At 38.1% G+C, this 17,262-nt stretch overlaps 1 protein-coding gene across 8 annotated transcripts in view; it reads right to left on the reverse strand.

Annotated features, from left to right (window-relative positions):
- The window catches only part of LOC136422057 (epidermal growth factor receptor kinase substrate 8-like), a 53,286-nt gene extending 38,125 nt beyond the window's left edge, over positions 1-15,161 (reverse strand). For 4 of the 8 annotated variants that reach the window (XM_066409684.1, XM_066409683.1, XM_066409686.1 and 1 more), the window contains exons 1-2: positions 14,967-15,161; positions 14,487-14,584 (exon numbers count right to left, since the gene is read on the reverse strand). In XM_066409684.1, the coding sequence (XP_066265781.1) occupies positions 14,487-14,575 (89 nt within the window). In that variant the 5' untranslated portion in view covers positions 14,576-14,584; positions 14,967-15,161. The remainder of the gene's footprint in view (positions 1-14,486; positions 14,585-14,966) is intronic. The other 4 variants (XM_066409691.1, XM_066409690.1, XM_066409688.1 and 1 more) reach the window with 1 other exon arrangement.
- Between the last annotated feature and the right edge of the window lie 2,101 nt (positions 15,162-17,262).

The following is a 17,262-nucleotide window of genomic DNA, read 5'->3' on the forward strand; positions in this document are numbered from 1 at the left end:
TTATTTTTTAGACACAAACCAACATACCAAAAGAAAACAGTGGTAGTGTCCTTGGGGAGGTAACTAGGAAACAAACTGCCTATGTTGCTGAGTGTTTTATTTATGTTGACCAAACAAGTAAACACACTGGCCCACACCCAGTAGCTGTCAATGCACACCTTTCTTAACACAAGTGGCTTTAACCATAAAGCATGCATGTCAAACAATTATTCTAAAGCTTACTTGTAACCTTTTGCATTAATACTCCTTTTTTTCCTCAGCATTTATACAACCTAAACCTCTATGTATTCTTATAAATAAATAACTCCTTCTTACACTTGTATGCACAGTATCTACTGCTCTCTTTCTTAATCACACTAAGATGCAAAGCTGTTTTTACACCCATTTCTTAATGGGACTCCACCCACTGTGCAAACAAAAGGCCCGCCCTATTCAAGCATGGCTGTAAATAGAGACTGTACATGTATTGGGAGGCATTGAGGAGGAAGTTATACCTACGCAAAATGTACTTACAGGCCAATCTTTTGTAGCACGTTTGGTACCCAAGGACGCATTACATTCATGGTCCGTTACCCACTACAAGTGTTGCTCTTAACTACAGTATGGCAGGACATTGTGACATTATGTTTTTTATTTTTTTATTTAGCAATCAAATGCAAGAAAATACAAGATGTTACATGTAAATAAGCCAAGGTATATTACCCATCAAAGCATTTTCAGCATCACTTTATATAAAAACAAGTGAATTTTTATTTTATTTTGCTTTCATTTTTACTGATACTGCCTAGTAATGAGAGAGTAACAAGAGATGTGTAAGGATTAATAATACAAATATCTATTTCTATTGAAGCTAACAGTTACATAGCAAATTCATAAGACTTTGAGAATGAAAAAATACATCAGTATGGACTTACACACTATAACTATTCAAAGGAATAATGTAAGTTACATGTAGCAACAGCAGTAACACTGCCTGGGAAGCAAAACCCCTTTTGAATGCCTCCAATGATATATATATGTACGTGGGTACCTAACGAGCCGTAGTGTTTCTGTATGAAGTACTGACTGGTAGGAATGCTGCTCGGCCACATAGCGACAGTAACATGAGAACTTGACCGTCGAATGCCCCAAGTTCCCGATCGCCAGACAAGAAACCTTACTCACTGTCTAGAACTTGGAAAGGAAGGAGTCACCGGATGTCTTGTTTGACAACTCTGTTCCTTAGTCTGATGTTTTGCAGAAAACAGGCCAGCATGTCGAGTGACACACAAAAAATCAGTAGCATTATAAGAGTACTGAAAAAGGCCCCATTTTGTGAATCCTAAAAAAAATCCTCTGAATTCTGATAAAAACCACAAGTTCTTTTCACACTGCACACAAATAAAGTCGACTTTATTTGGTCTATACTGCCACATGGTAGCACTAATTCAGAAATTATTGAACCTTTTTTTTTTAAGGATTAACCTTGTCCTTTCTAAGGTCACCCCTTGGGTACCAATTCTGTATTGGTTAAAAGGTTAAGCAGCAGGGAGAAGGTTAACAAGATCAAAACTGGCATCTATTTTCACGAAAAAATGTCAGTCAGTCGTGGTGATGCAAGCAAATAACAAATGGTGTCATTACAGCTGTGTAGGGTACACTATACCGATGCAGTACTGGGTACAATCAATTAGGTACAGGTCCAAAATACCTGACCCTGCTGTATGGGTACTGGACCTGACTCAGGGGATGGCCACTTTGACAGATAAAATTACTATGAAATTACTGTGGCAGTGCTCTAAAGCCACTCTAAAGCACAGAAAACATATTTGCATGGCTGTCCAGAGTCAAATTTTCATCTGTGTTTTTATAAAAATAATATCTAGCACAATCAAATATCATGTTTTTACCAGTTCAAACATGCTTTTGTCCTTATTGAAAATCTGGCATTTTCCGAACAAGTAGTTTAGGTACTGGTTCAGGTCCGGACCTGTACCTTAACCCGTGTACCTGTACCTGTACCTAAAATTTGTTTAGGTACACAGCTCTAGGTGTCATAAACATTACCTTTATGTAGCTAATGCTATCTATTTTGTATCTTTGCATAAACAAGATAGCCACTGTTCTGGGTTGCGAATCACTAGGCGTGTGTCTGAATAAATTTTTGGTGTAACATCAATCAGCTGACTGACATTTTAGCAATGGGTTCTCATTTCAGAAAAGTGGCTGTTTGAATATTACACAACTTAAACTAAAATTGAAATCTGGGAGGCAAAAAATATTTAAAGAAAATAAGAAAATGAAGATTTCATACCTCCAGGAAGTATTGGGAGTTTCGTAAATTTGTGAATTTTTTGCTGAATCTGTCGGATGCATTTTTCCCCACTGGCTCCAATAATGCAACAGACATGCATATAGCAGGAAATTGACAACAAAATATGAAATAACCTTTGATAACATATTCTGGGACCTTTCGGGGACCTTTTATCTAACTTCCTGTCAATGTCCTCTACATGCCTAACAAGTGGAAATACAATGTAAGTGTGGAAACACACAGACAAACAAACACACATACTGTGACATACACCAAAAATAATACCTGTACCTCATATTTCACAGAAATAACAAGACCATAGCACATCCAGGTCAAGAGATACAAAAATGGAATTTCTGCTGCAGTACCAAGGTCACATACCAGGGGGCCCAAAATTGACCTTAAATTTCGGCTTCACAACACCCGCCCACATACCAAATATCATCGTAATCCATCAAGAGGTTCTTGAGTTATGCTGACTACAGTAGTCCGGAAACACAAATAGACAAACAGACAGACAAACAGACACACCCAAAACTATATTTCCATTTTTTTATGGAGATAAAAACTTAACTACACTGACTTCTGTTAAAGATGACAAACTAGTGGGGAACACCCCTTGCCACATTCAGTTTACAGAGAAGAATAAGGTTAAGATCCAGGCTTACTGTTGGTATCAACGTTTCCTTCATGTTGGCTTTACCACCACTTTGTACCCACACAAAACTAACGACATGCCTGACTAACGTTGGCATTTCTCAATTTACAATAGATGAGTCAACAGAGCACTGCTGTAGACAGAGTGCAGGATCTAAATGGAATGTAGTTCTGATCCTTTATTTGTTGTTGGACATGTACAAAGTTACTGTAAGTGTAACTACATGTTTGGGACATGATTACCAGTAATAGTCTTAATTGTCAAAGTGTATACAGTATAGTTGACAAAGTAACAATAAGTACATTTAGGAAACACTTGACAGCCAGTCAAATGCTAAACACTGTAAATGCATTTAAGTTCGTGTGGTTTTTATTTCGCGGTAGGGAGAAATTTGAGTTTTCGCGGTGGTTTTAAGTTCACGTTTGAAGAATCAGTAGCGCTACAGTCATAGGTGGGCAAAGAGTTTGTTGTGGTTTTAAGTTTGCGCGGAAGAGTTCATCGCGAAAATCGCGAACATAAAACCACCGCGAACATATCTGCATTTACAGTAGATGAAATCAAGTTGAAAACAATCTACATGTATTGTTTAAGAAACTGAACCCAAAATGTGAATTTAAAATGACAAGAGGAAATAAATGAAAATTCCTTATCAATCTAATAAAATTAGGTTTCACACCAATAACTTCAATAAAAAATGTATATGCAAGAGAAAAAGTATCAAAACATATAGTTCAAAAACAGGAAAAATATACGAGCAAATCTACCCCTCTGAAAGTGAGCAATGGACTATTCCGTCCTTGATTGAGATCAATAGGACAACTTGTCATAAAAGCACACAGGAGTACACAACATGCAATGGTATGGCTCAATACCTTAACACCCACCATAATAGCCTTGGACAGCTCATATATTATGCATGAGACCAGCACATTGAAAGCTCTTTCGGCATGCATGTCTCCTTGTGAGGCATTAAAACCCTAAACCTCTTTACTGGGTTTTCTCTTCCCTACACATTCATCTTTCTTTTATTGGGGTCACAAAATGAGGACTTGCAAGGGCAGTTATGTTGTACCGCCCACATAAAAGGGTCACAATCTGGCGTTGCCCTAGAAAATATATGGACCCGTATATGGTTTAGTACGCTTCTTTATGGCCCTGATACAAGTACGGTCGGAGGCATTTCGCTTGGGCCATGTTTACACGTATGCAGTAACGTAATTAAACGATTGACGTTGAAATTTGTCAATACAAGCTTGTTACATGTACTTTCTAGAAAGCAAGGAAATAAATCAGTAGCGTTAATATGACTGGTATGTGTACCTACATGTAGGTATTTTGAAAAGATGAAATCAGCCCCCCACCCCAATCCATTTAGGAGAGCCATGCCTAATCCTGTATTACTTAGGCATGCGCTACAATGCCTATTATTTATTATTGATATGTCAATCTTTACCGCAGTTGAAAGGGATTCCTTTGACCTGTGCTATTGTTAGGAAGAATTTAGACCTGGAATCCAAAACATTTAGATGCATGGAAGTTCAAAATATTCATTAAGGTATACACTTATGGGCTCCCTTGGAAATCAGTTACATTGTTAACTGAAGGGACCACCCTAAAGATTAATACATAAATAAATGAATAGATAAATAAAAAGCAAGCTAAGTAAGAATAACACATTTTATACAGTTTCTAAGTTTCTAAATTTTTTACCTTTGCACAATGCATGCTATGAACAATTAAGAACAGTTAATGAGTTTTAACCAAAAAAATGAATGAGAAACACTTTTCTCTTAAAATTAAGGGCCTCTTTAGACCTACGACATTTTACAGTTGTGCGATCATCGTCGTGGGCGACGTCGCCAGCGACGGTATTTTTTGGCCGTCTAAAGACGATCAAAACAATCGTGCGACGGCAATAAACGGGAAATCCTTGAATTGTCGTGCGACCACCTCGGACCCAGTCGCACGACGTTCAGCGGGGGGCCTGTGGCTGTGTTTTTCTCGTCTAAAGAAGAATCGTCGCCGGCGACGGAAGTGGGTGATATGCTAATAAGCCTACAGCGTGCTGTTTCCTGTCCGGGAAGGAAAGTTTCTATCGTTTTCTTTGTAAATATGAATGGCGTCAGCAATGGAAACATATTTTTCTCATCCGAAACCGGTTATATTCCGGCGCGACGCCCTGCTACCAGTGGCTACTTCTCTAGTATGCCCCTATATCTCGATCCCCGGGACATCCCCGGCGGCGGCCACGAACTCGGGCTAAATCCCGTCCGTCTCTGTACCAGCCTCAATCTCTTCAATTCTTTGTTGAGCACCGTTCTCAACGTCTCATCTGCAGGGCAACAGTTGTTGCAGAGTCAGTAAAAGCTTCATCTTTTGACGAAAACAAGCGGTTCAAGAGGTCACTTTGGGTCACACGTGCACATCAATGGAATTCTGTGCCGCGGGGGTCCCGTGATATTTCCTGACCGTGTGTCTAAAGAAAACCGTCACCTACGACGATGATCGCACGACTGTATAACATTGTAGGTCTAAAGTGCACCTAAATGTAAAGCATTTGGAAGAAAGAGGGAAAATAATAAACAAAACTCCTGGGAGAAAAACACTACTTTTATCACACACTAAACACCATCATTATCCACAAGTCATTAACTTCTTCTTCATTTCCTTCATCTTAATTTTCTACCATCGATTTTTCATCCTCTTTTTTCAAAACTGCTTGATTATGGTTTTAATCTCCACCCATGTGTATTTTGGTAACGATTTTTATGCGTCCCTTGACTAAAGACCCCCATCACACAACGGCTACCAGGGATTCCATTAGCATTGTTTATCGACTGATAATCATTTTGTAGAATTTTCCTCAGGCCATTGCAGGGCTGGAAACACCACCAGTCCTGCATATACATGAATGTACAGGTTTATAGTGCAGGTAAAATTGAAGCTGTGCAGGTATTTCTGGTGTCTACCTGTACCTGACCTGTAGTACTGTCCATGTGTTGAATTTATGAGTTTGTACCTGTCAGGTTTTTGTCCGCTGTACTGATTTTACAATCTGTAAGGGCCCGGGCCCAAAAAGTTGTGCAATCGCAAACTGAGGGCATTCTTTTGATACTCGTGCATATGTCATTAAAAAATTCAGCTGCCTAATATTACGGAGAAGGCTGCCTTAGTTTTTTGTCGGTTCTTGGTTAAGTGTACTAGCCTGAGTGTACCATCCTAGTTGGTTCCAAGGCTCCTATAATCTCCTATCACCAAACAAGGCAGACTATGGGAGCCCTGGAACTAACAAGATGACACATAGGTTCTACTACAGCCTGCTTGAAAATACTGCGACATCAAAATCGTACAACGACCTACAACGAATGTGGTGTCATGAAGCCAGGCCACCTGTTTGGAAGACTAGAAGATGAATATGAGAATAAGTGGAAGTACGGGTAGCATTTGTCTAGTGCAAGTGATTTTGACTGTTTCCTTCAGCAGTAAGTACTGTAGGAATGCACAAGAAAGTATTTCGAGCCCTGCCATTGGAAAGTTGCCTGTACATCTTTCTTACCATTTGACAAATCCATTAGGGATTAATTGACCCATATCCATCCAATTACCAGGGTGACTGGCCCTTAGCCACTGTGTCCTGTCCTGGGGGTGTTATCATTTTTTTTACAAAAATCCATTATGTACAGTTTATGAGGGTGTAAATCTAGATTTTATGGTAAATTCACTTTGGCGCTAATTTTACAGGTATAAACGTGCCAAAAAGAAAATTGTTAACAGTCTAAAAATAATCTACAATCTAAAAATTCAATACCACTTAAAAGGTCATGAGGTCATGCTAACTGCATAGAACCCTATCAAAATTTCAAATGAATAACTTGATTGCAAATCCATGCCTGATGGCTAATTGCAATCAAAACAAACAATGGCATTCAACATGAATGTACGTAACAGAGAAAATATGGAATACAAAAATAGGCAAACAACTATTTTTCATCCTCCATTAAACAAACGGCATGTAAATTATGTTTATAACGCATACCACTAACTTCAGGAGAATTTACATGCAAGTACATACCCTCCAACACCTCGCGATGTATCACATCTGGACTGTCCTATCTTGTCCATGTGCCTATTCTGATTCACTTGAAAAATTAAACTACTGCAATATCTCGACAGCAATCACTGCATTTCAATACTCCAAGCCTCCCTGCCAGCTATCTTACACCAGTACTCCTAGCCCAAAAGAATGATTGGTGTTCAGGAAATCTCGACCCAATGAAACAGTCATGTTGTGCTGTAGTCCCCCGTGTAACATACATTCGCTACGCCACACTCATCGATTTCAGGAAGTAATCTCCAGCTACGGTCTCAAGCGAGCCACGATTGGTTGGAGTTGGCCGTTAATATGGCCCACTGGCCACTGCTTACACGACTCGAAATTTATTTTTGGGAAAAGGTACACTGGTGCACTTACATGTAGCCTAAAAATTTAGGTGCATTGAAAAATATTGAGTGCACAAAGTAAGAATTAAGTAGTAACCCTTCACAAATATCTGGCCTCTATAGCCAGTCTATAGGTGCACCATGGCCAGTGCACCCCTCCAATTTTGGGTGCACAAATGTGCACATGCATCCAGTATTTTGAGCCCTGTAAAGGATATGAGGACTCATCGATTTCAGGAAGTAATCTCCAGCTAGTCTCAAGCGAGCTACGATTGGTTTGAGTTGGCCGTTAGCGTAAATAAGGGCTACTGGATGCTGCATACAACAAGTCGCTCCAGGGGTCTAGGAGAACACGAGGACACTAGGGAACGCCACGTTCTAGATAGATCGGGTTACTCGCCGACAATGGCCGGCATATTTTGTTTCCTTGACAAAGTTTACCAGTTCTTGTCATCAGCAATTAAGAGGCATATAGAGCTCTCCTGGGCTTGTTAAGGACAGTTGATAGGAAACAGGATTTGCAACATGTACAAGAGAAAAACAAGTTGTTGAATTTTTAAGTGACAAACATTTGCATTTTCTGTAGTAGATCATCAAAGATTATTAAAAAAAAACTTTTTCTGCACGGATCTTGTCCTTTGAGTATGTTAGGAAAATGCATATTCCATGATACAAAAAAATTCAAATTCAAACTGTTGGCCAATATCAACCGGGACAGATTTACATAGAAACTTTATTGCTAGGAACATGACGAAATCTATGTCTGGTAGGTATCGCAAGTGGACAGTGAAATTGTTTTTCCATAAAATCTGAGAACCGTCCAAGCTTGAACTCAAACTTCCTACATATCAGGCTGCCCCAATTTAATTCCTTGGTTCTCTGAATCTTATGTCTTAAAGGAGTCCTAAACTTCAGAAGGCGGTGTTATTTTCCACTAGATTATGTATCAATCAATACATAATCAGCCGACTTTGTATGGAATTCCGCTTGTGGTGAATTACACAAGGTGTGTTTTTAAAAGAATATGATACTCACTAAACCCCTGCAGACCCTACCAGTGTAATTACAGGGACACAAAAACAACTTTTAAAATGTTTTCATATTGACCATCCAGTTTAGCGATCTATTTCTAAATCCAAGAGCCAACAAATCAACTTGGTGAGGCACCACAGGACTAGAAACTCACTTTTAGGACCTTTTGGATTCAAACATTTAGGTGCATAGAAAAGATTTTTGGTGCTCAACATATGGGTGAGTCATATCAGCAAAAGCTGCAAACATATTTTCCAAGTTTGAAAAGTTGTGATTTACTCATATTCTATTAGCTAACTTCAAAATCCAAACAAGAAATACAACAAAGGCTTTATCATTTTCCTGGCACGTAATTTTCTTGCTAATTAGTAAATATCAACAATACCTTTATGTGCATTACTTAGGTGCAGCACTGCGCAAATTAGATGCACATCTCCAATTTTGGGCGCACAAAAGTAAATGTGCACCCAGTATTTCAAACCTGGTGCATCAAGAGCTAAAGTATCCTCAGGGTGTCGTTTTGTACAATACTAAGTACTGGACAGAACTGTGGGACAAACAGCCATTTAATACAAAGCAATTACCCAGTTAATTACACCAAAAGCATATTAAGATGGGGGGAGACACATTAATTATTCATGAGATGTAATAGCACAAGATGAGTAACACAAGCTACATGGAATGTCTATCTGTGTCTGAAATTGGCAATTTCATGATTCGCAAATCAGATAGAAGATCTACCAACACGATCAAGTCTTTTCCGATTAGCGTAAGTCGACTTATACTGTGATACCAGCGATACCCTGCTATATCTTTATCGTAGCTTAATGTACATGTATGCAATTACGAATACGGTATGATGAAATCTGTACATGTGGCTCTCAACGTCGATTGCCAGAGTAACAAACATATTCTGTACAATTTTAACTTTTTTGTCACCCAAAAATTCAAATAGACCTCAAGACTGCCGAGCCAATCAATTTACACTATGTCATACGAAACGGCTAGGCAGTATACCAAGGACAAGTAATATTACTAATAAGGGTATCCAAGGACAACCAGTAAATAGAATATCCTTGGTTGTCATTGTTATCATTAGTAATTCTAAGGACACATCTTGTTCCTTGACTAGAGAGAAAACATTTGTACATACATGTGTACATGTTGTTTGTGAGCTCTAAAATCACAGTCTGTTATAGCAACATGTCAAAGAGAAATGTTACTAATCTGCAAGCAGAAGAATCGGTCAGGATTTTTTCGTTTTGACCTTTTCCATGTTTCTACAACATCAAGCGATGCATGCTTTATATCTTTCTAAAACCTGACAAAAAATTAAAAAGGTTTACCTTTAGAAAGACATACTAAAGGGTGCAAAAATGTGCATTAAATACGGTCAGATCCTTACATCTGCTTGGAGATTCATGTTGTGCATGTGCATGTTACATGTACATTGTATTCCTTTGTGACCTTCTATACCAAGTATTAGACAAATGTTATGTTTGACAACATTCCTGAACAGCCTGCTTACATATGCATGTGTCCGACAGAAAACATTTTAATTCTACTCAGGTTTCTAAATGTTATAGCCGGTTATTTCAGCAAGATAACAGATGGCTCAGGTTCTGTTTATTGATTTCTGATAATAATAGCATACACATTTGTACTTCAAAGGGATAAAGTGTATATATGATGGTAGAATAACATTAACAGATATGAACGAAGGATGTTTAGGAAATGTTATAACAGAATAAAAAGACCCTTTTTTCACAACCAAGGGATTTATTCAACCGACGTTTCGGTGACCCTCTGTCACCTTCTTCAAGGCAATTCTTCCTTGTCAGAATTGCCCTGAAGAAGGTGACAGAGGGTCACCGAAACGTCGATTGAATAAATCCCTTGGTTGTGAAAAAAGAGTATTTTTATTCAGTGACTTACCAACCTGATGAAACTATTCACGGAGGAATGTTATAACAGTTACTATGAAAGCAAAACATTAGAAACGAAAAAAAAAAGGCTTACAATTAAAGGTGTAACTCCATTACGTATAAAGTCCAGATGATATTGGTCAGAAAATTAAAAAGATGGGAAGATGAAGGCCATTAATAATATAGAATCATAATAAAATGGATTCAACTGCTTCAAAATAATTCTATTCATTCTCATCTTGAAAACAGGTTTGTTTTGAAAGCTAAAGAAATGTACTTTGTAACGTCCTGTATCCACATTATGCCTGTACGTAAAATGCAAAGTGGAACTAACACTGTACTGTTTAATATGTAACATATAAAAAAAACTAGTGCATTGTTATTTTCCATCTGACAACTAAGTCTGGGCAAGGCATTGTAACATCCAAAAAGTAAACACCACATGTTCAACTTGAGTGCGTTTCTGTATACGTCACAACTGACATGATAATTATTTTCAAATGTCGCAGGTAGTCAAGGTAATTAATGATTATTACAGGTAAGAGTGTTTTGCCTCCCTTTCTTGGACAGTGTTCAATTTTGCCACACCTACTTGACAAAGTTCAAATTCCACAATCCTCTATTGCAGGTGAGAAATAGCATTATTGACCATGTAACTACCTGTACGTACATATCAGACAAGTCACAATAATACTCTTCTCTTCTAATTCTGGAACCTCTTATATCATAATTGTCAAAAATGATACATAATTGTCTCATGAGACAAACAAATACATGAAAAGTTAGGAGCAATTTTTTGCAACAGGTCATGCAAATACTTCTGAGCCAGTCTGTCACAAGTAAAGTAACAATGGCTGACTAAAATTTAAATGCAGAATAAACAACATGTAAGTGCATTGTACAATGCAAACTTATAACAATACACGGTACAAATTCTGTTTTCTTCCAAGTTCCAATGCTATAAGAAATACTAACGAATGCAAAAAATCCATTCCTGAGACCTTCAGCCCTACATATAATGTACCAGACATAACAAACACTATTGTTACAACTCCCATTTCCCCCACCAACTACAAATGAAGGCCTTTCCCAGGCCCCTGATGAAACAATAGCAAGGAAATGGAAAAAGCATTGGACGACAGCGTGGTACACTGATGAGAACCGAGGGACGCTAAATGTCGTTTTCATGTCGAGAGCCATGTGACATGTCACCATTTGAAATAGCTTCGCTTTAGGTTTTATCTAAAGGGAGAGACCACTGTGAAGGAAAGGGTGTTCCAAATGGGGAAAATTTATAAATACGAGTCTTATCTATACTTTTGGGTTATCAAACACCTCAATGAAACACTAAAATAGATAACTGATTTTTTTACTGCTAATGCAGTTTCAGTTTTTGACAAGTACAACACCTAATTCAATTACTTGTTTCCCCCTGTCCCAAATTAGAAATTAATATAACCACAAAGTTCATATATAAATCATAAACTGTTGTATAATGTTGTATGTAAAGTCCTGAACGCAGAGAAATGTACAAAATAATATACAAAATTCAACCTAAAAATGTGTACAATCATTAGATCAGATTATAAGAATTTGTGTGGTTTGCAGTTTGTAAATGTAAGATTCCATGTTGATCATGGTGAAAAATACAAAATGTACATGTACAAAATAGGTCATTCAATTGGGGTAAGATTTTCACTTTTGTTCAATAAGTTATTAAGAGTTAACAAGATGGCAACCAAAATCTACCAGTATCTTAATTTTATTTTCTTGCAGTAAAAATTGATTCATGGTGAGGGTCACATATTAAATGTGTTCAACAAGTCCCATGACACATGTACAGGTTTTGTTTCATACATTCATAATAATTATTCTCTACCCACATAGCAAATGGTCCAGTGGGGACCGCTAAAAACAACCCTTTGACCCAGACATATGGCAGGTTAGCCATCTTACTCCTAATGCTGACCTCAATCTGCCAGCAGTTAAGGTACTCAAGTATGAATCAACTGATTTTCTGAAAATCCCTCTCCTTTGCCGAATCTCCTGGGGTCTCTTCCTTGCTCAGTGAAAAAATATCAGAAACTAGGATTTCTAAATCAAAGTTGTATCATTTTTAAGGTAATAGCCTTATTTAGAAATAATCTTCTTTTATCTACACATAAATAAACATAACTACATGTAAAAGTTAAACATGAAAAATGAATCTGTTGCTTTGTCACAAAACTATAGGACATAATGTCCTTTCAGAATTTTAAAAAAGCCATGTGAAGAAACATATGTTGGTAAGAATTCAATTTTTGTATGTAGTAGTAGTATTCACTGATTTTTGATCAAACAATGGTTAATGTAAATGTTTATATCAATAATATCGCTTTGACAACTATTAACAGAAAAATCATTCTAGATTGATTTCTTTCATATTTTTCTGCTATTTCAGTGCAAAGAAGAAATAGATAAACCGGTGTTTACATTACAAAAAGTCATCCTGTACAAGTGACTCTACCGCCTGAGAATGCACAGGTAGGGCCACGCCTCTGCTAACACATCACATGACCCCTGACTTCTCTAACACCTGTAGGAACACACCTGTGATCTTAACACCTGTCCACTAAATCACCTGTTAGGTCTGCACTTTCAAAATTCTACATAGGATGACGTTCAGATCTTAAACATCCTCAAGGACGAAGCAAACGTCTTCCGAGGGTGTTGCGACAAGTCGGGAAACTCACAAGTCAAAGAAAACACTGGTTGAAAAATACCTGTGGGTTGGTGGAGCGTAAAAATAAACAATGGGGCAAAAATAGGGTTTCACATGGTACGGACAAAGTACTGCTTCAGTTGACTTCGAACAAATGCTAGAAATGACCTCAAGAAAATCTCCCAAGTCTTTCAGGCACAGAGGACTTCTTGTCTAGTCTTGCACGGGCTACTTACTGTCTTAAGTCTTGCAAAATACCAGAGATCTATACAAATATCAGATATCCATAACCACCATGGGAAGAAATTTGAGACGAGAGTTTCCTGAATGGCTATAAGGCTGCCTTGCTTGTGTCTGGTTCAAGATGTAAAACCTTAATGGTAGAAGGACCTGGGTTCTTAGACACCTTAAGGTGTAATAATTAAGGGCAATTAATCAACCAAGTGATGTCATAGCTGTAGGCATTTTCGTAATTATCCAAATATTCCTGAGTTTGTGACTATCTACATGTACGTCACTGTACATCAAGTATAAATTTCATATTCAAAAGCACAGCTATTAGTAAATAAATTCTTCTATAATCTATTTGTGCACGAGATGTTTAGTGACTGACAGCTAATCAGACCACACATGCCCATATTTGGGACAGGACAAACCACTATTTTCTTAGATCTACCTGGATACACCTGATTTAGAAAATCACCACTTACAAACCAAAGTAACTTGCATGTTCAAAAGAACAACTTCCTGAAGCAAATGCATTCTTAATCCATTTGTGCACGAGATGTCGAGTGACTGACAGCCGCTTCAGACGGCATGTCACAGTTTGTGACAGGCCAACCAACTACTTTCTTAGAATTACTTAGATACATGTATATGTGATTTCAGTAACCATACTTATGGTATACATAACTTTCATACTGAGTCCCCAAAATATCCTGATGTATGTAATTTCATAATCAATTTGGTTACCATATTTTGAGTGATTGACAACTGAGTCAGACGACATGTCCCAGTTTGGGAACTGGCTCAACCACTGCTTTCTTAGAATAGCCTGGATACAAGTGACTTACTTATTACATAACTTACATGTACCTACTTTGTACCAAAACAAATCCTAACATAACTACTTGTATAATCGATTTAGTTACGATAATCGTATCTTAAGTGATTGACAGCAGAGTATGACAACACATCCCAGTTTGGGACAGGCCCAACCACTTTTCTAGCGGCCTACTTATGCGATTTTTGTCACCATATTCATACATAACTTATATACTTTGGTACCCAAAAAATCCTGACGTAAATACTTATATAATTGATTTAGTTACGAAAACCATATTTTGAGTGATTGACAGGTGTGTCAGACGACACGTCCCAGTTTGGGACAAGCCCAACCACTGACCCTAGGTAAACAAACGGTCCCAGTAAACTCACTTGGCTATGGAGCTGCGACCCCGCAAACTGGCCTCGTCCGAGTACGAACTGAACCCGTCATCGTGCTCATACTCTCCGTAATTCCTCATCTTCAAGCCCTGCTTTTGGCGGGAAGAAAGAAAGGAAAGAAAGAAGACAATCTTTTAAAAAAGAACGAGACACAACAACAACACGATGACGCAGAAATGTTGCGAAATAAATTTTGCACGGCATTCCTGGAAATTACGACCGAGTTTCTGGTATAATTTTACACCTTGGCGATTCATACATAGAGACACTATTGTACAGAACAACTTCTACGTTACTTAGACAGAATTTAAGACATATGGGAGTCTTAAGAAAGCGATGACAACCACGCATAAACAAATCAAACACGTTGGTCACAGTCAGATTCAGATGAAGGGAAACCGGAGGGAGGGCGACCGAAGAACTTGAACAAAAATGAACAATCTACCACCAAAACTACGTCACTCCACGCACCTGGGAAAGGACACAGGGTCCGAATTTGCCGTAAAACCCTTCCGGAAGTTTTCTCCTGTTGTCTGAGCGCCGAAGGTGGCAAGAAATGTCTTGTAAAACGTCTTAGGGGTCCGGGAAATAAGACGGTCCTCTATCGTGACGGCTTCAGACCTCCGCCCAAAATGCCTGAGGTGGGATAGATCACCACCGGCCGCTGATTGGTCAGATTTATCATGTGACCTAGGTGAGTAGGTCGAGTAGTAGGTACAGAGCATAACAATGCTTCTTGATGGGAGGAAAATTCATATCAACAATACTAGAATAGTATTCAACAACATTTTCACCTTGCTCTGGGATAAACTGACGAAGGATAGGATTTACAGCTACTGATTTTTTCTTAAAGCAATTATGGTTATTTCCAGTTTGTCTCACAATTTGTTAGTATAAAACCCTTTTTCGAATGCTCAGGTATTGGGAATTTATTCTGAGGGAAATGATTTTGCAAAAATATAGGTCAATTGTTTCAGACAATAAGATTTAACTACTCTGAGTTCCCTGAAATGCCGATCTTGAACTTGTTACGAATGCATGGACATAAAGTAATGTTACAAAAACAGGAGCAAACTACTTCCTGCCTGTACTGACTAGTCTGGCATACAGGAAGTAGTTCAAGGCTAACAGCTGGTTCGTGACCTTATATAGAGCAGGGCCGTGGAAGGCTTCAATGCTGTATTTGCTTTTGGATTACAAGAGAGATTATTACCTCGATGAAATGTAAGCATTGTGATTTGCCCTGTATTTGCGAAGGTCATGTCTATTTGCATTGATAACTCGAGAAATTGCCTTGCACCCCGATCAATCAAACCACGTGAATCGCATTGAAACTCAGATTCGTATCAGCCATTTTCCGACAAATCGCTTTCTAAGTTGCGTTAACGACTACATCTGACAAAACAAAATCGCCAGTGAGATGGTGGAAGGTGTCAGCTTTCCAAAGATGTTTTCAGATTGACAATTTTGGCACTTTGGAAGTGATTGAAAGCGACCGCAATTAAACATTTAGAGAAAAGTAGTAGAAACTATATTTTTTCTAAACGTTGAATCGCGGTTGCTTTCAATCACTTCCAAAGTGTCAAAATTGTCAATCTGAAAACATCTTTGGAAAGCTTGAGAGGTTTAGATTTTGGGGCCCCTAGCAGTGTGTTATGGTACTGCAGCGGAAATTCCGGTTTTGATATCTCATGTTCTGAACATGCTATGTTCATGATTTCTTAGTGATTAGCTCTTGGGAGGAGAGTATTTACATAATCTATGAGGAAATGCTGAAATAGCCTTCTTTACTCAGCTTGGACTTTTATCCTTAGAACAACTTTTATTATTTGAACAAGACCCACACATTAGAATTTGTTATGTTTTTATATTTCACTGCTGGACACTAGTGGCCCTTATGTCATGATGCAATGGAATGTCCAAATTGCTTTATTCTAAAGCCCACTGTCCCATTAACACTATTTTACAAAAATGGTAAAATTAATGGTAAATAATCGCAGGACAATGTTACATTTATTTAGAAACTATTTGAAATATCAAACTGCAAATGTACTTAAGTTTGCAGGGTTTCTATTTCGCAGTAGGGAGAAAATTGCGTGTTTGCGGTGATGTTCGCGTTTGAAACAATAGTAGAGCTACAGCCATAGGTGGGCAAAAAGTTTCGCGGTGGTTTTAATTTCGCGCTGAAGAGTTCACCGCGAAAACCTCGAACATAAAACCACCGCGAACTTTTCTGCATATACAGTATTCTAGTAATGTTACATCATGATAATTTCCAAGTTCAAAGTTTTTCACAACTGGGGAAATATTTAGAAAGTTGAAATGATGTTCAAGGCATTTCCAATTGAGAATAACAACCCTATCCTTGACTTGGAATGTTTATTGTCTGTTTATTTGCTTGTTTTGTATTGCTGTTCAATCCCCATTTCCCCCATGTACAACACAGCCATCCATATAACATTACCTCATTAATTCAGCTTCTTCTACTGTCATGTTTTAACGCCCTCTATCCTTCAGTCTGCGAAATTCAGCCTAGAAAATTTCATCCACAGCGTAGTAGGGTACACCAACCAGGTTTTGTAGAACGTTCTTGAGTAGACTAAATCAAAATGGCACCGGAAAGGCAACACATAGTAAATCAAGGTTCGAAATACTTTTAAACCGATGCCGGGTAATTGAATTTACTCAAATGACAGTGACAGGATCTGACAGGTAACACACACAATATTTTACCGTAGTAATTTAACCTTGGATCAAACCCCATATT

This window comes from Branchiostoma lanceolatum, chromosome 16 (genome assembly GCF_035083965.1).
Source record: "Branchiostoma lanceolatum isolate klBraLanc5 chromosome 16, klBraLanc5.hap2, whole genome shotgun sequence".
Taxonomy (NCBI): domain Eukaryota; kingdom Metazoa; phylum Chordata; class Leptocardii; order Amphioxiformes; family Branchiostomatidae; genus Branchiostoma; species Branchiostoma lanceolatum.